This window comes from Arachis duranensis, chromosome 5 (genome assembly GCF_000817695.3).
Source record: "Arachis duranensis cultivar V14167 chromosome 5, aradu.V14167.gnm2.J7QH, whole genome shotgun sequence".
In the NCBI taxonomy this organism is placed as follows: Eukaryota; Viridiplantae; Streptophyta; class Magnoliopsida; order Fabales; family Fabaceae; genus Arachis; species Arachis duranensis.
This window is the reverse complement of record NC_029776.3, coordinates 84454595-84475842: the sequence shown is the minus strand read 5'-3', so window position 1 is coordinate 84475842 and position 21248 is coordinate 84454595. Positions and strand designations below refer to the sequence as shown.

At 35.3% G+C, this 21248-nt stretch overlaps 2 protein-coding genes across 2 annotated transcripts; one reads left to right on the top strand and one right to left on the bottom strand.

The window, feature by feature from the left end:
• Window positions 1-3590: 3590 nt before the first annotated feature.
• LOC107489894 (S-protein homolog 5-like) lies at window positions 3591-4034 on the bottom strand. Its single transcript, XM_016110663.1, has one exon. The coding sequence runs from the start codon at window positions 4032-4034 to the stop codon at window positions 3591-3593; it is 444 nt and encodes a 147-aa protein (XP_015966149.1).
• Window positions 4035-16766: 12732 nt separating this feature from the next.
• LOC107489893 (serine/threonine-protein phosphatase 5-like) lies at window positions 16767-17526 on the top strand. Its single transcript, XM_016110662.3, has 4 exons — window positions 16767-16788; window positions 16870-17039; window positions 17126-17197; window positions 17470-17526. Exons 1-4 carry the CDS (start codon window positions 16767-16769, stop codon window positions 17524-17526), a joined length of 321 nt encoding a protein of 106 aa, XP_015966148.1.
• Window positions 17527-21248: the final 3722 nt, after the last annotated feature.

The window sequence follows — 21248 nt, the reverse complement described above, 5'->3', positions numbered from 1 at the left end:
ACCTGGAGCAAGTGGGACGAACCACAACCCTTTCTACTACCCAGGTATCTCAAGCATATATGCATTCTGTCCCAATCATGGATCAACATCCATCTCAGCCATCCGGCTTAAATTCGAAATTCATAGTCAGCCATACGGCCCATAACTCATTCAGCAATCAGCCATAAATCAATATCATACACAGTCATTCCGGCTCACGGTTCAATCCAAAACTAGCCAATATTCATAATCATACACAGCCATTCCGGCCCATAACAAAACAGCACTTCCACCGTTCAACATCATTAAATTCATAAAACCGAAATTTAAGCCATAAATTACTTTTCTCAAGCCATTTCACTCTGAAATCAAATTTCAACTCTTTTCAGCCTTGGCTTTAAAGATCTCATTTCTCAAATCATCTCAAGCTCATAAGCCAAATTTACTCAAAGTGAGTTCCCTTTTCAAAACAAAGCCACTCTTGGCATTCTCTTTCCAAAACTTCCAAAACCATGGTAAGTTAAGGATTTATTTCAAAGTATTCAAAATCACTCATCCAACAATGGGATTTTATAACAAAAGCTTCTCGGCAGAGTCCCAAGTCTTTAGGGAAGGTCATCTTACATCAATTCTTTAAAATTCATTGAAACTCTTAAAATCATAGATTCTCGGTTCAAGTAAATAAAACTGAATTTATTATGAAACTGAACCATACAAAATCACAAGTTCCAACCCGGTCCAAAAATCAACTCATTTGAAACGGAATCAGTTCATTTGAATCAAACTGCTTTCAGATTTCTTTTTGGAACCCATTTTTCCAACTCTTCTAAAATGCCTCAAACTTGATTACTCAATCAAAAATCTAGGTTCCTTTAAAAATCACTAAAAACTCCTTTTTATATTGAAATCAATATTAGAGCATCATTCCTTCTTTCAGTGATTCAAACGGTAAAAATAGGTCAGTTCTAAATAAGCCGAACTCAACGTATAAGGTTCATCACATAAATTAAGCTTGAAAACATAAATATCCTCTTAATAAATCAAATAATACAATCTCTCAAATCCAACATTTTTTAAATAACCTTTCAAACAAGATTAAGAGTTTATAGAAATTTCGGCAGCACCTCCCCTAAAACTTGGACTTTTGCCACCCGGTTCAGGTCCCAACTAAACCGTTCCTCATTCCCTTTCAACAACACAAAACCAGAAATCAATTCAAAGCAGGCTAAATCCAACAATCGCCTCAGTGGCGTATCTCAAGGATACCATTTCAAAATCAACTCAATATCAAGCGATTTAACTCATCTCCAAAGCTTTAAAGAATCAGTTCGGCAATAAATCATTTTTCTATAACCAAGTCAATTAAAGTAAACCAAGCTGAATTCAAAAGTGCATTCGACTTTTCACATCATTGAAATAATTGACTCAATTCAAACCGATCCTCAACGGTTTAAACTCAAATTTTAAATCTTTAAAGAATCAACTTTAAAACATTACATTTCATAAAGCCGCACAATAATTCAGCCAAACCAACATCCATAATCATTCGAGTCAATCAAATAATACATAAGGCAATTACAATCACCAAATACACAATATCTCACATCAGTATCCATATGTAATAATTTCAATACATAAAACATAGTTTTTGGAAAGCGCCCCTACCTCAAAACACAAATTCCATAACCCAAACGCGTCACATAATCCTTTCCGCATCGACCCGAGATCAACAATCAAATTCCTGGCAGCCAAAACCTCAGTTCCAAGCCACTTTCGCAACAGTCTCAACACTCTAATCGCAACATACAACAACTGAAACTCAATCGTATAGCAATTAATGCCACAAACCTCAGCGTGAGATAACAGAATAGTACCCAAAAGACTTTCAAACCGAAAATGCTTACCAAACCGAAGGAGAAATGGCTGAACCAAAACGGCGGCGGTCTCCGAACCGGTTCGGCGGTAACCCGGCAGCCACCTCAAGCGGCAGCGATGACCTGAACCATATGCAGTGACAATGAGGTTCCCAGAAACTCAACGGAAAGGAGAACCAGCTTAATATCCTTACCGACGAGGCCTTCCGGTGACGGCAGCAGCATTTCCAGCGGCAGAGGCTTACCGACGCACCCTCATGAGCGGTGACAAGGCCCCCAACAGCAGCTGGGCACAGCGGCAGGAACAGCTCCGCGACGGTTCTCCTCTGGCGGGGCTCCCTCTCTCTTCCTCGCGACAACACCGGCGACGCTGGCGACGAGCAATCCGGTGACTCGGCGGCGCGACCCTTTTTCTCTTTCGCGGTCCTCCCCTTCACCTCAGATTTGCTTGGTGACGGCGCAGGGATGGTGGCGTGGCTGGACTGGGCGTGGCCTCAGTGGCAAAGGCGAGGCAAAACGGCGACCCACGACCACCCTCTTCCTCGCGTAGCCCTCTGTTTCGACCTCTCTCTTCGCGTCGGACCTGACGGCAGACTCCAGCGGCGACGCTGTTAGGCCACGGCGGCAAGGCACGGTGGCGGCGGTGAGGCGCGATGCTCTTCTCCCTCTCCTCCTCTCTACTTCTGTCTCGTTTTCTTCTGTGGTGAAGGGAGTAGTGTTTGCATTGCGGCTGTTAGGTTTAGTGGGAGAGGGTTTCGGCCGAAGCAAATGGGGGGTAAGGTTCATTTTCTTTTTGAAAATTAGGGTTAAGAGCATTATGGTAATTTCACATAAAATTGGGAATAATATAGTAATTGAAACCCAATGTAAATCCAACACTTATTGTATATAGAAAATACTATTTGCTCATCAATTTTTACAAATTACTTTCAATAAAATGCCCAAATCAAACAATTAGAAATAATATACTTAATTTCTTCATTTTTCCAAAATAGCAATAGTAATATTTAAAATATTACTTATCCAATCTAAATCATATAAAATCCTTATTATTTCATAACTATCAACTTTATAATTCAAATATAGAAAATAATCCAATAATTATAAAATTAGATAATAATCATAACTTATCTCAAGTTCAATAAATCAAAACTTGCCTTAATTATCCTTAATAAAATAATCTCTGAAATTAAGGCTATAAATAACTATATGATTTGAGACTTGATCATAATAAGACTTTCCAAGGTTCTGGGTCTTATAAATACTATAACTAAACATTCTTTGAGATAGCATGTTAATTACATTGAGTGACTTTAACCTTTGGACAGGGTAATCTATGAATTGAAAAATATGATAAAAAAAATAGTATTTATTTTTAAGATAGAATAATTTTTTGTTGATAGAAATATTTATAGAAATTTATCTTTATTAAATTTTATTCATGTCAGTTTTATTTATTAATATCATATTTATTTTTAAAGTTAAAATAATATGATCAATATTATTATCCATTAAAATTTAACATTTTATGACATCATTCTAAATTTTAAATTTATAGATTTATACCATTATAAAAACTATTAAATTGATTAATATTACTTAGTAATATTACCCAAAATATTATGGTCGAATATTAGTTTACATGAAAAGAAATCATAATAATTTTTCTCATTTAATATATAATTTATTATATTAAAAAATAAATTATTATTCCATGGATGGGATACTTTTGCCACCTTATACATTTTCCTGTTTCCAAGCATAACATGCAGGAGCCTCATAACCCGAAACCCTACATGGACCTTTTTCGGAGATGTCCCAAGTACACTGTTGGCATACATCATCGTCACGTCCAGCCACATAAATATCAAAGCGACGCACTTCGAATATTCCCCCCTCTACCCAAGCAAAGCTACAAAAGAACAAATAATTTGAAAAAGGGTTGTTACGAAAATGAAAAGTCCAACTTTGACCAATTGGAACTACTTGGGGCTTTGAATCCCAATGTTTATCCTTGCAATGAATATCAAGCTGCGTATTGTTCAGTTTGTTGTTCATGGTCACATGAACTTTCCCCCAAGGATTAAGAAGTGTATCAGCACTCATACCAATATTGAGATTGAAAGAAACAAGTATGAGCATTATTACAACTTTAGAGAGTGATAATGATGAGATCGTCATCTTTAATGTGCACTATGTTCCTGAATTTTGATGATGATGATGAGATCAATCAATTTGTATATATAGAAGAAGCTAAGGCTTTTTTTTAGGAAAAGTACATGGTACTAATATACTATCTGCTAATTTATTGTTAACAATAATTAATTATTATATTTTAAAGACATGTATAATGAGACATATCTAGAAAATATATCTATAAAAACATTTTTATTAGACACAGTCATAAAAAAAAATATTTTTATTAGACATATTCACAAAGACACTTCCACTAAATACGGTTATAAACAAGAGTTGGCAGAAATTGACAGAATTATTGTTGATAACGTAACGGGATTGTTTTTTTTAATACTTCCTTGGTATTATTGAATTGACAATTATGTCATTATTTAATTTAAAATTATTATTTATACATTAAAATTAATTACTAAAATTAGTCTTTATATATTTATATATAAATACATTTATTAATTTAATTTATTTTTAATATATATTTTATATTTTAATTAATATTTTATATTAGTAACTTAATTTATTTATTAATTTTAATATATACCTAATATGGTTGTATTTAATTATTACTATTTTTTGTTCTTATGGTAAGATATAAACAACAAATTATTAAATCATTTCACGAAATAACTTATCTTCTATATGCGACTATGTGTTAGGCATACAAATAAATTTAATGATTGTGATCTAATAAAATGGATGCTAATATAATACAAAAGAGGAAGAGAATCCAAAGAATTTATTGATTAAATGAGTGTGAAATTATAGAATGAATTCTAATAATATAAGAAGGAAAAAGGTTATAAAGAAGGATCTCGCTAGGGAGACAATGAAATATCTATACAATATATACAATGGGCTATTTATATAGTCTAAATTAAATTAAAAATAACAATAAATCCCATTTACTCTATTTTCTATCCCTAAATCAAATTACCCCCAATTTACCATTGTTGACCATCCATTACCCTAACCCTCAAACACGTCACTGTCGCTCACCAGCCCCCTTCGCCGCATCACTGTCACTGGTTACCAACCCCTCCTCCGTGCACCCGCCATTCTCGCGACCCGCATCAGCTCCGACGAGAACTGCATCGGCGACCCCTATTCGCTGCCATACACCATCGCTGGCAGCATCCACATCGCACCGTTGGCGCTGAACTACCAGACCGGTGCCTTATTGTCCAACCTTGCACATCCGTCACCGCCGACCCACCCAGCATCGCCCAGTCTTTGCGCTTGTACGCCATGGCTGGAAGCATTCCCGTGGCACGGTTCGTAGCTGAGGATCCACGCCTTGTGTCGCCGCCTGCCGTGGACCATTCACCGGGACCAGCACGAACATCATAACCAGACCGTCGCCGACCATCCACGGTAAGTGGGTTAGTTTCTTCGTTCTGTAATTCATTATTGCTGTTGCATCTTGTTCTAGAGATAGATTATGTTGTTGGGATGGTTAATTCTACATGGTGAAAATGCAATAGGTGCAGTTTTAGTATCCTGGAGCATGTGGGATGAGAAATTGGTTGAGATTGTTGCAATTGATTTAACTTTAGCGGGAATGGTTTTAAAATTTTGGTATTCTTGATCATGATATTGAAACAACTGCTTGACTTAATTGTTTGCTATTTTCATATAAGCTGATTTGGTAAAGTTGGATAATTTAGTGATTTAGCCTAGTTTTGGATTAGGTCTAAGGGTCTCTCTTTTGTTGTTATTATTATTTTAGCTTTCCTTTTGATCAGTTATTTTAATTTAAAAAAACTGGTTTGATTTTCTGGGCTTGTTGATTTATGTTATTTATAATGAATTGTGATCATATTTTGTATCATGGCCTTAATATAATGAAGATGGAAATGATGAATGAAATGAGATATTTAGATGAAACAATTATGGTGGTGATTGGTTTTTGTGATGATCAGCTTTTCTTGGACTGACATAAAACGGTTTTTTGGGAAAGAAAAGAAAATCACTTGTGTTTAATATGCATCCTCTTCTGCTAGTTCAAGACGTAATTTTTAAAGAATGTGTAAGAGAATTTTTCTTGGTGGCTTGTCCTACGCTTGTTCAAAACTTAAGATATGCAACACAGCATTTGAATTAATTATTCAGTTGATTTTCTTAAGTTGTCAGGTTTTGAATTTGCAGGATGTATTTAGAATTATCTAATGAATTAAAGAAATAAAGACTATTATATACATCAAGTTCAGCTTCAATTTTTTTTTGTTGGAAAATCATGTACATATCTCTAATTTAATCTTCTTCTTGTTCCATTCAAAAAGTAAAAGCATGCTCTTTTTTTTATTATTATTTTTGCTCTAATCACTATGATAGTAAATCATTCACTGAATAGGGTTCACCCGGTTCATTTTTCTTGTATATGATAGCTTTCTTTTTGGGGAAGGGGAAAAAAGGTTTTTTTCTTTTTACTATTGAGTTGCTGAGTTCTGTATGGCTTTTTTTCCAACTCCGGAAAGAATAGTTAGAAACTGCCATAGCACTATATAAAGCCTTTCTAACTATTATGATTTTTGGTCTGTTTTTTTTTTATTTTCCTTGCTTGCTACACTAATGCTTAGATTTTGAAAATTTGTAATTGATGTTCCATTTTTTAATTGATGTTCCATTTTTATTTTATTTGAAGAAGTCCAAGCTAGAAGTTCATTATCACACATACGACTTACTTTAATTTTTATTATGAACATATCACATAAAGAGATTAATTTTCTTATATTTGGTGTTAAATAAGTTTATTTAATTATAGAACATTTGGTCCCTAGAGCGTACTCCGAATTCGGATATTCATTCTTGGATCGACGTGGTACGGATGGTTACTTCAATGAATACCTGGATGGTTGAGTTACAGTTATTACCCTACTGTTTAGGTGTGCCATGTTATTGCTTTGTGTGAATCTAATTTACCTTTATGGTTGTTGTGTTTATAATTGGAGGAGTCGGTCTCTCAGACCACTTAAATTCTTGCTGTGGAAGTCCTTTCTCTTAATGGCTCTTATGATTATTTTTTGTGTTAGCATCTGTAATGACAATAAGGTTTTTTGCTCATGTTCTTATAATCTTCCTTCGTTGGTTACAAACTGAATAGAAACTTGCATTGGATTTCAGAGGAACTAGCACGAGGAAGTTAGATCACCATTCACGGCACCTAGCATGAGGACATTGATACAACATGCCGAAGATTTACTAAATGGGAGGAAGAACAAAGGGAGGAAGAAGTAGCGTAATAGGGTTTGACTACTGTGAATTTAATTACTTTAAGTTATATAAATTACTTACCGCTTAGTGTCTTGGGGATTTATTTATGATGAATTTGGAGGACTTGTTTCCAGTGGATACCTTTTTTTTAAACTTCTGTGAATCTGTTGGTGTACAGTTGTTCAGGCATGGCACACCTCCGAGTGAGTCAAAATGACCATCTATTTTGTTTATGAAAGTAACCATCCAGTTACATACTGAACCGAATACCCGGTTTGTTATGTCTTAGAATAGAGATATCTCTTTCATATTTTCATATTTGACTTGAATCTGTTATGATTTTGGAAAACATGATCAGTGTTCATGACACAAGATCCAATGATTCCTTTAGAATGCATGCTACAGGTAGTATGAGTTGAATAACACGAAGAATAACCATTTACAAATACTTTAAAAGTGAACATCCAATATCATATAGAAACGAACATCCAACATAAATATGTAAAAATAACAATGTAATTATTTTCTAAAACGACCAGCTATATACCAAAAGACTATGTTAAATAACAATCTGAAACTTGTAACAAATTGGATAACCATGATAATTAGATCCAACATCACCATCAAGCATCAAATAAAACTAAGAATCCAAAAATAACCATCCACGTTCACAACAAAAGTGAACATCCGATCACGTACAAAAATGAACATCCAATGTATCTCAAATAATGATAACTATGTATTCACTATCTAAAATGACCCGCTACGTGCCGAATGACTAGTTAGTATAGCATAAAGTAATTTGCAACAAATTTACTAACCTTACTTGTAAGATAAAGAATAACTATCATGTCTAATCATATATATATATAATTCATTGAAATTAATCAAGTAAAATGGTTCATTCCAGCCAAAGTAAAATGGTTCATTGAAATAAATCAAGTATAGATTCTTGCAACAACTGCATACAAACCTGAAAACTATATCTTTATAACATAATGCCACCCTCTTCATCTACGCTTGATAATAAATGAATATGAATCAAAACCATATATACATCGAGATGAAAAATAAACGCAAGCACACCCATGTCCAACATATTCTAACTTTTGTCAAACGAGGTTAACAAAGATAAAAAAGATTGTTACAATCACACCTAAACTAAACAACAAAAAATAAAATGTAACAAATTAGCATGATCAAGTTCCCTCTTTCATCTTGGATCCATTGTTATGTCAAATACCTTCTCTTGAGGTGGTTCTCCATTCTGCTATTGAGGTGGCTCTCCATTCTGCTGGTTTGGTATTAAATTCTTTGGCTGCACTTTTTTTGTATCATTGCTAGGTTTTTTACCTAAGAAATGGCTAGCAAAATAGCACTGAAACATAAGATGATGACAATACATACATGCTTAATCCAATCTGGCAAAGTAGCACTGAAAAGAAGTGTCTAAACTTTGCTAACATCTTGTACCTTGCCTGTAAAAATCAAGGACCATTGTTATACTGAAAAGAATGAAGTTACAAAGTAAAAAATCAAATACTGGCATGGAACATCAGTGGCCTCAAATAATTTATAAATTATAAATTTAAAAAAATGAAATTTAGCCAAAGAGGCAAAAACCAAACTAAATACTTAGAATTAATTCCACATCTTCAACAAAACCCATTCTGAGCATCTCATTAGCCTCATCAAGGACATAAAACTTTAGCTGGCTCAGGTCAATATTTTTCCTCTCTATATGATCCTATATAAAATCAACAATAGCCATTAAATAGACTAAAGCTTCCATTATCAACATTGGCAATAGGTATGAATTATATTGCAAAAATGAAAAACCATTATATGAAACCAACAAATATTATAAAGGCAATACCTTCACGCGACCTGGAGTGCCAACAACAATATCAACGCCTCTCCTAAGCTTACTCTCCTGAGTCTGGTATGGAGCCCCACCATATATAAACAGCAAGAACTCAATCCCATTGCACCACCATAAACTTCAAAATCAGCATACACCTAATCAAAGAACATCTGAAGCCTAGGTGTCAAACAAATATACACTATAGAGTAGAACGATAGCTTTATACTGACCTTTTGTAGTCCAAGAGGGGGACGAAGAGAAGCGTCGCGATCAGGCAGAGGGAACGGTGGCGTTAGATTCGTTGACGGCAGACCACAGACAACGCAAATAAGACGCGGCGTTCAGAGATGAGTATGGTGCGACACAGGTCCACACGGGCGTGCGGATGTCCGGCGGCCAGGCGACGGCGACGGGGAGCTCCTAGTCGACGACTGATGCTCGACAGTAGCACGAGGGAGGCGCGGGACGATGGCAGCAGCAAACACCAAGCTTGAAGGAAACACTCCAATCGTGCGGGAAGACCGGTTGGGTAGCGCCGACGGCTCAGGTTACAGCGGATTTCATGGGGGTTGGTTCTCTAGCGTCGGAAATGGGGCTCTCTTCGGTGGCTGCTTGGTCAAATTGGGGGAGGGGTTTCTGCTAGGTCAACAGGAGAGGGAGGATTATATGAATGAGGTACAACAAAGGGAAAATCCTAATTTCATTCAAATTTAAAATTTGAAATAAATAAATAATAATTAATTATTTTAATTATCATTTGATTTTAATTACAAAATTATCCTCATTGTACACATTGTAGAACAATTATATTGGCTCCTCATACTTTTCCTATAAAGAATTGTATTGAATTGAATGCTTGTGATATTATATATAGAATCAACAAAAAAAAGGGGGGAAAATTAAATCTTAAGAATTACAACAATAAGTTGAATGATTGTGATATTATAGGATCGAGAGGAAAAGAAACTCAAGAAGTAGTGCTCAATACTCTATGTTTTCGTGCAATACATAAAAATATATGAAGATTTTTATAAAAAAAATTAAACAAAAAATATTTATAATAATTATCACTATATATATTTTATAAAATTATAATTAAAATAAAAATTTAACGATTTTTAATGTTAAAAATATTAAAAATAATTAATATTTATCTTAACTAATAATTTGAATTGGTTAAATGATCATCTCACTCGTCCACTTAAAATAAGTATTAAGGATTCAAATCTTACATTATGTATGTAATAACTCATTGGCTAACGACAAATATTCCTGTTGAGTTGGAAAATACTGTAGAAAAAAAATAATATTTGTCTTTAACGTATAACAATTTTTTATTGATAGCAATATTTATAAAAATTTGTCGTTATTAAAATTTACCTGTGATAATTTTATTCGTTAGTATCATATTTATTATTGAAGTCATAACAATATGACCAATATTATTACCTATTAAAATTTCACATTTTATGATATAATTTTCAAATTCTAAATTTATAGATTTATACCACCATTACACAAAAACTATTAAATTGAATAATACTCTTTCGTAATATTACTAAAATACTATCACTCAGTATTAATAATTTGTGTGAAAAGAAATCATAATAACTTTTTTTTAATTCAATATATAATTTATTTTATTTAAAAATAAATTATTATTTTTTAGATTGGATTTTTTTCAATTTTTTATACCATAATTGTCATTAAAAAAATAAATGAAAATAGAACACAATTAATTATAGATAATATCTCCGTATTTATTTAAAATTAATTGTAAATAATATCTCACTACATTAGAATAATAAAACTTTAATAGAACACAATCCTAAACTGAAAATAACATGCAGATCAAATCCAATGTTAATAAAAAAAGATTCTCACATAATTTGGAATTACTATTCTTATTAGTATCCCACTGCAATAGAAATAAACAATAATATGGTTGAGTTAATTGTTCATCCCTTCAGGTTTTAATTCATCTTAATGTACCAAAATAATTTAGAAGAATGACGCAGATAAGTGTGGGATGATGAAATTAAAACCTAAAAAATTCCTACTTTGTATAATAAATTGAACTGAAATTGATAAAGATATTTTTTTCAAAAATTAAATAAAAAAAAGAAAAGAAAAAGCACAACTCAAACAAATTTAAGATACATTACTCTTTTCTTTGTAATTTCAATATGACAGATGGTATATTCTTATAATTGGTACATCTAAAAATTATTCTAATCTAAATCTCACTTACATCTACTGAATAATAATCCTTAAATCTCACTCACATCTACAGGTAGTGGTATCTTTTCTCTTTCTACATGCTATAGGTATTCGAATTGAACCGATCGATCAAATTAGTCCGATAAAAAATCGACGATGATTTAAATAGTTTGATTCTATGCTCAAAATCGCTCATGATAAAACTAAGCACAAATTATTGAACCGGTCAATTTTTCTGAAACGATGCCATTTTGGTTAAATTAAAAAAAAAAAAGAAGAACACGTTGTTCTCCCCCCGAATCCCTTCCTTCGTTCCTAATTTCGTTTCCTTCCTTCCTCACCTCAAAGAAAGAAAAGGTAAAGTGAAAACCCTGGCTTGCTTTCACCACCGCTGAACGAAGTGAGCATTTGCCACCGTTCGTAGTTGTCTGAGGCTTCTCTCTTCGTCTTGTCCTCAACTCCCTAATCGCTCTCTTCTTCCTCGCTCGGCATCCATCCTCCATCGTCTTCATCCTGCTCGCCATCATCTTGTCTTTGTCGTCTTGTCGCCGTCGTCTCGTTGTCCTGCTCTCTGTTGCGCTCAATCTCTTTCGAAGGTCAGTGACAGTGTTCAGAACAATTTGTATGTCCTAGTGCAACTCGTTTTGATACTGTGTTTATCATATTGAAGAAATTGTAGATTCATACTTTACTGGTCAAATATGCTCTTCAATGTGATAAATACAGTAGCAAAATGAGTTGCACCAGAACGTACAATTTATTTTCAAGTAGGCCTTTTCTAAGCTAAGATAAGAAAACCATATGATTATACACAAATATTGTCATTTTTAAAGCACGTAATGTAATGTTAGAAATGTGTGTCGTGATGTTTAATTTATATCTTTCAGAATAAGATTAAGACAATGAGCAGCACATAGTAACCAATAGATATTTTCATATTTCTTATTGATAAGCCTACCAGTAGCAATATAATTGGCCGCATTATTAGTCACAACAAGCAGAATATCATTAGGACCAATCCATTCAATCACCTCAGAAAACAAGGGACACAACATTGAAATTTTTTTTAACCATACTTAAAGCACCTACAGATTTCATAAAGCACAAACCTTTAGAACAATAGACCAAGAAGTTAATCAATAATGTTCTTTATCTTTGATCTGTCCAACCATTAGCCATGAGGGTATGTCCAGTTTCTCTCCATGCACTCCTATAACTATCAACCAGCATTTGACATTCTCTTTTAAGATCAGCCAACAAGTGAACCCATAATTTATCATAAGAAGGACCTTCTTCTTCTTTGTCTTCTTCATCACGACATCAGCAACAATAACAATGGAACCAAAAACAATTATTACATGAAAGGAAATCACAATTAGGATTCAAATACAGCAGATAATCAGGTAGCAAATAGTTGATGCAAGCAGTTAGGCAATCCAAACAAAGCATACCAAACAAAACATAAATGCATATGATGCATGCCTGTCCTATGGCTGATGAGTCTCATCTGTCAGTTATCAAGCCAACTCAATGTGTCCGGTAGCTAACCCGAATACATTCTCTCTGTTGCGCCTTAATACTATCAAAGGAAATTCGTGCCCTGTCACCATTAAAGGGTATCTATGTCTTGTCACCATTAGAGGGTATCTGTGCCCTGTCACCATTAGTGGGTATCTGTGCCTTGTCACCCTTACAACCAAAGAGAAAATACAAGCATACTCACATCAAACATTTTACATCATGATTCATTTACCACATTCATTTATTAACTCATTTATGCATTTCTGGCATACTCGCCACATTTGTACACTTCCTCAATTAATCATGATCATTTATTCATCAGTCACTCTTTATCTCACATCACCAACACTTCCTTATTCATCATCATCTACTTTACCTCTTCCTTATCAACAAGTTATCTTTCTCACAGCCCAAAATCATACTTTACTGCACAAAGATTGACCTACTAGGCTTTAAACAAGAGCAACAAGGGTTTTGAGAATTAGAGGAATGGTTTAAAAACACAAAAATTCATATTTTCGAAAAACAGGGGCTGTGCGTACGCACACGGCTATAAAAAGGGGTTTGCGTACGCATCTCTATGCCCGCGTATGCATCATTGAAAAATTTGCCCATCCCGCGTATGCGCCACTCAGTCGTGTACGCGAAGGCACTAGGTAGAGACCACCATCCGCGTATAGGGAGGGTCCGCATACACGGGTTTAGCAGTAGAAGCAAAAAGTTACTAAGTCCAAAATTTCTGTTTTGCATATCAAACTTTGATTTCACATAACTTTCTTGTTTAAAAACATTTTTCCTCCATTCTTCAAACGACATAGACATCTCGAACCAAATTTTCTTTCTAAACAAGTTTGATACATATTGGAGGTCCAGAGATTAATTTATACTCTGCCAAAGTTGGTCAAATCATGGTTTCCATAAAAGTTTACAAAACCTCCATTTTCAAAACCTACCAATTCCAAACCCTTTAAAACCAACCCAAATCTTACCAATTCAGCATTAAACATTTCCCAACACATATTTCCAACCTCCTTTCTCATTCCATAACCTACCAATTTTCCTATTTTAATAATCTCAACTCAATAATTCAAGTTCAACAATATTCAAATTCATTAAGCATTATGCATAACAATCAATATCCCATACAAATTACACATAACATTAACAAGAACGTCAATCACAACCCCCAAGCTATCAACAACATAATAATCCATCTCAACTATTAACCACATACATAATAATCCATCTCAAGCAATCAACAACATCACAATTCAATTCCTATCATAAGGTCACTGGCCTAAGTTTTCACACTACATTATATTTTAGATACGAGAAACCGAAACCATACCTTGGCTGATTTTTTGATAAACTGGGACCACTTCCAATTCACTTTTTCCTCAAACGTTTAGGGCATCACACATCCCAAACAAATTGTTCAGTACAAATTCCACTCCAAGCTTCCAAGACCATCAATTAAGCTATAAACTACTTACATATATATATTTTCTAATACATATCATTGACATCCATACATATAAACTCAATACCTAATCACATATACTCAAATAATTCATTATGAGTTGAGGATTCTTACCTTGCCCACAGCTCAAGTGAGCCACACCCAACAAAACACAAAACATGCAAGCTAATTTGAACCTAAACACCAAAATCAAACAATTTCAACATAATTGCTCATTAATTTTGAAATTTAAGGGAGAGGAAACTAGAATACAGAAGTAGTTTTCTTACCTAATAATTGACTGAGCTTTGTAGAGCTCGCCACTGCAGTCGCGTGGCTGCAAACAATGCAGCGATCAAAGCTCCGGATCAAAAGTTATGTGGATTTAATTATCAAGTGAGGGTTTGTGTTTGTGGGAAGGTGTTCTTCCCTTCCTTGCTGAACATTCAACGTTTCAGCATTCATGAGGAGAGAGGGAGAAGCTGAACTCCTTTTGTTAGGTGAGTGGGTTGGGCCTTGGGCACAATACGGGCTCGATTCTTTTAGTTCGGCCCGTTTGCTCCAATTTTGTGCCAAATTCTTTAAAATTGCTATTTAAATTAAAATTCTTATTTTAATTAGCCCTATCACATTAAACTATAAAATTTTATTTTCTAATTTCTTAAATTAATAATTTATTTATTAGCTAATTATTCACTAATTTCTCGGGTTTCACATCCTACCCCCCTAACAAAACTTTTCTCCCTCGAAAATATTGTTTACTACAAGAGTTGGTGAGAGTAGTTTCCTTTCCAACCGAACAGATAGTTTCTCGTCCCTTGCTAATCTCCGCAACGACTTATCTCCCACATTTCCTCCATTCTGACCTTAGTTGTCCTAACGTCCTCCCAATCTTTGCGCTTTCGTTGCGTCACTCTAATCGCTTCCTATTAAAGACTTACTTAATCATTTGTGCTAACCAAACCCCCTATCAACAAAACTTATGGTCATCTACCGGAAATTATGATTTTTTTAACCTAAACATGTGTTACGAATGAATGCCATCCTCAGGTATTGTTCAAAGCGGTTAAAATTTATTACCTCGGACCTGAGGATCGGATCCGGGTACATCTCGGCCTCTCCTATGTGGGCAGTCTCTGGCCAAATGTCCTGGCTTTCCGTAATTGGAACATGAGCCCGAACCATAACGACACGGCCTATTTGGGTGACGACCTCCACATTTCTGATAGTTCGAATCATCTGAAGCATCCACTGTCTATTTTCCTCTACCATTTTCTTAGCGGTCATCATTCGCCCCGAAGTTATTCTGTCCTTGAGAAAATTGTTGTGCGCATCCTCTTCTCTTAAACTCTTGGCACCTTGGTGCGAATCCTTAGTAGTTCTCCCTGCGGTGGAATTCCTAGCAATCATTCTCTGCCACATCAGCCTTCCTTACACATTCTTCAGCAACTCGACTCTTGTTCACAAATTCAGAGAAAACCCTAATCTCCATCGGCTCGACAGAGCTTAGAATATCACTTTGATGGCTTCTCTCGTACTTAATACACTTTCACTCCGCAAAATCCTATGAAGCGCCTTGACAAATGCAAGAGAACTGGCACAGTTCTTCGAACTTGTTAGTGTATTCAGTAACAGTCATCTGGACTTATTTTAATTGCAATAATTCAAGCTCCTTGACATTTCTGACCGAAATGGAAAAGTACTTCCTGTAAAACTCTATTCGGAACACTTCCCATGGTACCACAGCTCCATATGGTTATAGGGGTGTTCAAAACCGATCCGAACCAAACTAAACTGATGGACCAAACCGAAAAAACTGAAAACCGAACTAACCAAAAACCTAAAAAAAGCGTTGCTTTTGCTGTTTTTTTTTTTGCGATTCGGTTTGATTTTTGGTTCTTACCATGAAAACCCTAACCGAACCAAACCGGTTCGACCAAAAACCCTAAAAATTAAAAACTACCAACCACCCCACCAGACCCCATCCCCCCCAAACGAGTCCTAGTGGTGTGCTACTGCTGCGCTACTGGCGACTGCGTTCCTCTCCAAATCCCCAATCCAAACCTAATCCCCAAATCCCAGATCGAAACCTAACCATTAACCATGCAAGGCACTATATCTCGCCCTCTGCGGCCTGTGCACCCAGCCATGGAGCCAGCCTGAGCCACCCACGTCCTTGAATCTCGAAGCCTTCCTCCAAATCCCACCGCCGGTGCATCACGAAGACGAAGACCCAGCTCAACACAGCACCTTGCCACCACCCAGTCACCCACTGACCCAACAGCCACAGGGCAACACAGCAGACAGCACCGACGATCAACACAGGACCTCCGACCTCGCAGCTTTGGTGATTTGTGGTATTTTTTTTTTGAATAGCAAATGTCGGAAGTGTATGGAATGGAATTAATGTTGTCATCTTTTCTTTTTTCATTAATTGTTGCATATGATGTTATACTGCAAAGGAGCTGGTACATGGTGCTTTCCACCTTTTGTTTATATTTTGTTTTATTTATTTCAAAGACTGATCATCCAATGTTTTTGCTTTTCAGCTCACAAATTTACTCAAGCTATTGAACTATATACGCAAGCAATTGAACTAAACGATAAAAATGTGGTTTACTACGCTAATCGTGCCTTTGCGCATCTTCGGCTTGAGGAATACGGTAGTGCCATACAAGATGCTACAAAGGCTATTGAAGTTGATCCTAAATACTCAAAGGTGCTTCACTTCCTATAACTTTAGGTTTGCTTGAATTTAGTTATCTACCAAAACTTCTGTGTGCTAATTATAGTTACTTGTTATAGGGGTATTATAGGCGAGGTGCAGCTCATCTTGCTATGGGAAAATTCAAGGAGGCTCTAAAAGATTTTCAGCAGGTAATTATATGCAATTATAAATGTCTATTTTCTTAAAAAGGTTGCTACATTGCTGAATACATATAGGTTGATACTCATTGCTTTCATTTTCCATGTTTCTAAAATAATAATATTTCTTTTTGTTTGGTGTTGTTTGTGAGATCTTTAAAGTCATGCAATTCTCTTATTTATTTGATCTGCCCTTTTATAACAACTTTGATTACCTCACTTATGATATTATTTAGCATATACTATCCAAATGTGTTTGATCTAATTTTCTTATATTAAAATAGGTCAAGAAAATATGCCCAAATGACATTGATGCATCAAAGAAATTGAAGGAGTGTTAAAAAGCTGTTATGAAACTTAAATTTGAAGAAGCAATTGTTGTGCCAGAGCATTAAAAATGTCCAATAGCCGACTCCAAAGATTTTTACTCTATAGGTACTATGTTAAATATGGCATCTGTTTAAAGTTTTATTAGCAATAATTCAAAAATAGAAAGTGTGTTGAGCAAATATGGATACTTGTGTACCACATCTTTGTGCAGACAAAGAGTAGGACTCCAGAAAAGAATTTATGTACTTAGAGAATGATTAACTTGAAAAGAAAGTTAAGTTTCGTCAATGATGTGGATTGTGTATTTGTATTGTTACAGTAATGCCATTCAATGAATTAGTTTGGTTCTATTCTTTCTAATTTGTTCTTACAGCTTTGGTAATTTATAATATTATTGTAGTATTTTTTTGAATTGATTGAAAAAAATGAACAAACCGCACCAAACCAAACCGATTTTAATTGGTTTGGTTTGGTTCGGATGGCTTCGATAAAAAACCAAACCAAACCGAACCACAGTTTAATTAGACAATCGGATCGGATGACATTTCTCTCAAAAACTGAACCAAACCGCACCGCAAACACCCCTATCTGGTTGCAGGATATGTCGTGTTTCCTGTCACCAGTACTGGGCCTCACCTTTCTGCTAAGCCTGCAGCGCCCGTTCCGTAGCCTAAATCTAGTTATTTGCTTCAGTGGGGTTTGAAATCCCCCTGAAGGTCTGGGGGTTCACTTTCAGAAAGGAGGCGAGAGTCATTGGCCCCTCTTCTTCATTATTCCTATTGTTCCTGTTATTCATCTGGTTTTCCAGTGCTTCGACTGTCGCCTACATAGCCGTAGCCATGTTTCCCAAGGCAGCCATAAAGTCTACAGGGTGGTTCCCTGTTGGTTCAGAGTTTACATTGCCTAATCTACCTCTCCCTCATCCACGACCATGTTTGTGAGTCGACATCTAATTCTTATACACACCAAACAGATGATATCAAGTTGATCAATCTCAATATTGCAAGTCTAGTGTCTTGAGTCCTAAATGCTTGCTCATGAACATTTATGCCACATATATCAGTTAGATATCATAATAGCACATAGACACACACAGAGAATGCACAGAAGCATAATCGGTCCGTCCCTTAGGCTCTATAGGAATGAACTACTCTGATACCATAATGTAACACCTTACCACACAGAATCTTATGCTTAAGTCATAAGACAGAGGTGGTGAGGTATTACGACCTCTAAAAGTAGAATTTATATATGTGTAATATAGTTTGACAAAGATTTATAACTAGGAGCCTTTGAAGAAAAGAGTAAAGCAAAATCGTTAAATCAAAAAATGCAACACTCTCGAAACGATAGCATAAGCGAAGCAAGGTAAGAGTATATATATATATAAGAGAACCCAAAAGACACCAAAATACTAGGTTTATAGAACATGTCTCTCCAAAATAGCCTCTAAGAGGAAGTTAATACATTATATATATCAGTAGTGGAGATAATGAGTATCTACATATATACATATATCCAAAAGTAAAACCCCAAAAGAGCAAAGATCTTCGCTATCAGAAGCTTCCAACATGCCTCAGCGAAGTGCCTCATGTCTTGCATCTAAAAACCACAAAATATGTATGGGGTGAGAACCAGATATTCTCATCATGGTAACAATGCCCACATACCTAACATATAATGTCCCAGGAAAGCCGAAGGCAATCCTAGAACTTTCGACATATTAATTAAACCTTATAACATAACTAAACCATAAAAACAAAACAGGCCACTAGCTAAGGGTCTTTGTTCTATCTAAAACTTCTCTTTTCAACCCCTCTGAACCTCCCAGCCTCCATTGAAATCATTAATTCAAACACAATTATTACATGCAAGGAAATCACAATTAAGATTAAAATACAGCAGATAATCAGGTAGCAAATAGTTTATGCAAGCAGTTAGGCAATCCAAACAAAGCATACCAAACAAACACATAGATGCATATGATGCATGCTTGTCCTATGGCTGATGAGTCTCATCTGTCGGTTATCAAGTAAACCCGATGTGTCTGGTAGCTAACCCGGATACAATCTCTCTGTTGTGCCTTAATACCATTAGAAGGTATCTGTGCCTTGTCACCATTAGAGGGTATTTGTTCCATGTCACCATTAGAGGGTACTTGTGCCCTGTCACCCTTACAACCAGAGAGAAAATACAAGCATGCTCACATCCAATATTTTTTACCAACAAAACTTAGTTAGAAATGATGGACTCGGTGAGAGCTTCACGTGGTCGCAAACGGCTCGTCAATCGGAGCTTCGTAGCTCAAGTTATAAGCAAAACAAGGTGATAGTGAATAATAACCAAACCCTCATCTCCTCTCTTTTCCATCACCGTCCCTCTCTCACTCTCTATGTATAAAATGAGCTGAAAGCTCATTAAACACACGTATATATGTTGGACCTTGGGCCGATTTTTAATTTTAAATTATTTTTGTCTTTTCAAGACAATAAATTCAATCTTTCAAAATCTTACTTTCTAAAATACGCCGTATTGGACAGACTAGAGCCGGTACTGCCGGCTTAAACTCCGGTACACATTTTTACAGAAATTTTTCCGCAAAGATACATTTTTCCACTCAGAAAAATTTACTGAATTCAAATTTCACCTTTTTATTTTTAAAATATTATTTCTATATTTTCAAACCTATTCCAGGCAGTTAAAAATTATCATTTTATTAAAGCAGTTTTACGTGAAAACTTCGGTTCTTACATCTTCCCCTTCTAATTAGGAATTTTGTCCCCAAAATTCAAATTGCGTGATATATCCTCCACGAAGCGTTCTACTATCAACGTTGTCAACCCAAACAAGTCGTCAATGCATCTCGTCCACCGTCATCCTACCGTGTCGATGTTCTCTCTCGCCTTCCGCCGTGTCACTCTGATTATCGTCATTAAGAATCCAAAAAAATGTTCTTTAAACCAAATACCGATTTTGTAACACTTTTCAAAACTTTCAGAACAAGTTCAATCTAAACGAGTCCATTGCTAAGGCTTTTTCAAAATACTCAAAAATAATTTATTCTTAAATTAATTACTTGAAATCATGATTTCCTTAAATTCATTAAAATCCTTAAATTGTGGCTTAAGTTTCAAACCGAATTTACAAATTAACAAAATTATAAAATAGAACTCACTTTTCTTTTAAACCATATCATTTAAACCAAGAGTTCCAAACCAAATTTCAAAATCATTCTAAGTTTTAAAATTTTTTCAACAAGGCTCAAGGTAATATCGGCTAGAAATTGAAAAATCATAATTACAAACCGCAAAAGCATCAGTCGATACTTCCCCTGCCACCCGTGCTGGACCTCACCCATCAACTGATATGCCGCAACTCCATGAATTGGTTTTCCATAACATGTCGAACTCATAACGCATAGGCTAGGTTAATCATCCTCACTATCTCTCTGTTAACGTGATCGACCTCGTTCCTGAGTTTCCATTCTGGTTTCCTTTCCACACGAAACAATCGATATCAAGGTGATCAGTCTCAATATCTCAAGCTCAGTGCTTCAATTATCCCCAAAGGCACTCACAACGAGCATGCTATACATATCAAGCAGATAACCTACCTAGTGCATCAATTATCCCAAATAGGCACTCACAAACAAGCATGTTATGCATATATCTAAAAAATAACCTAATAGCATCATGGAAAAGACACACAGAGTATGCAATGAAGCACAATCGGT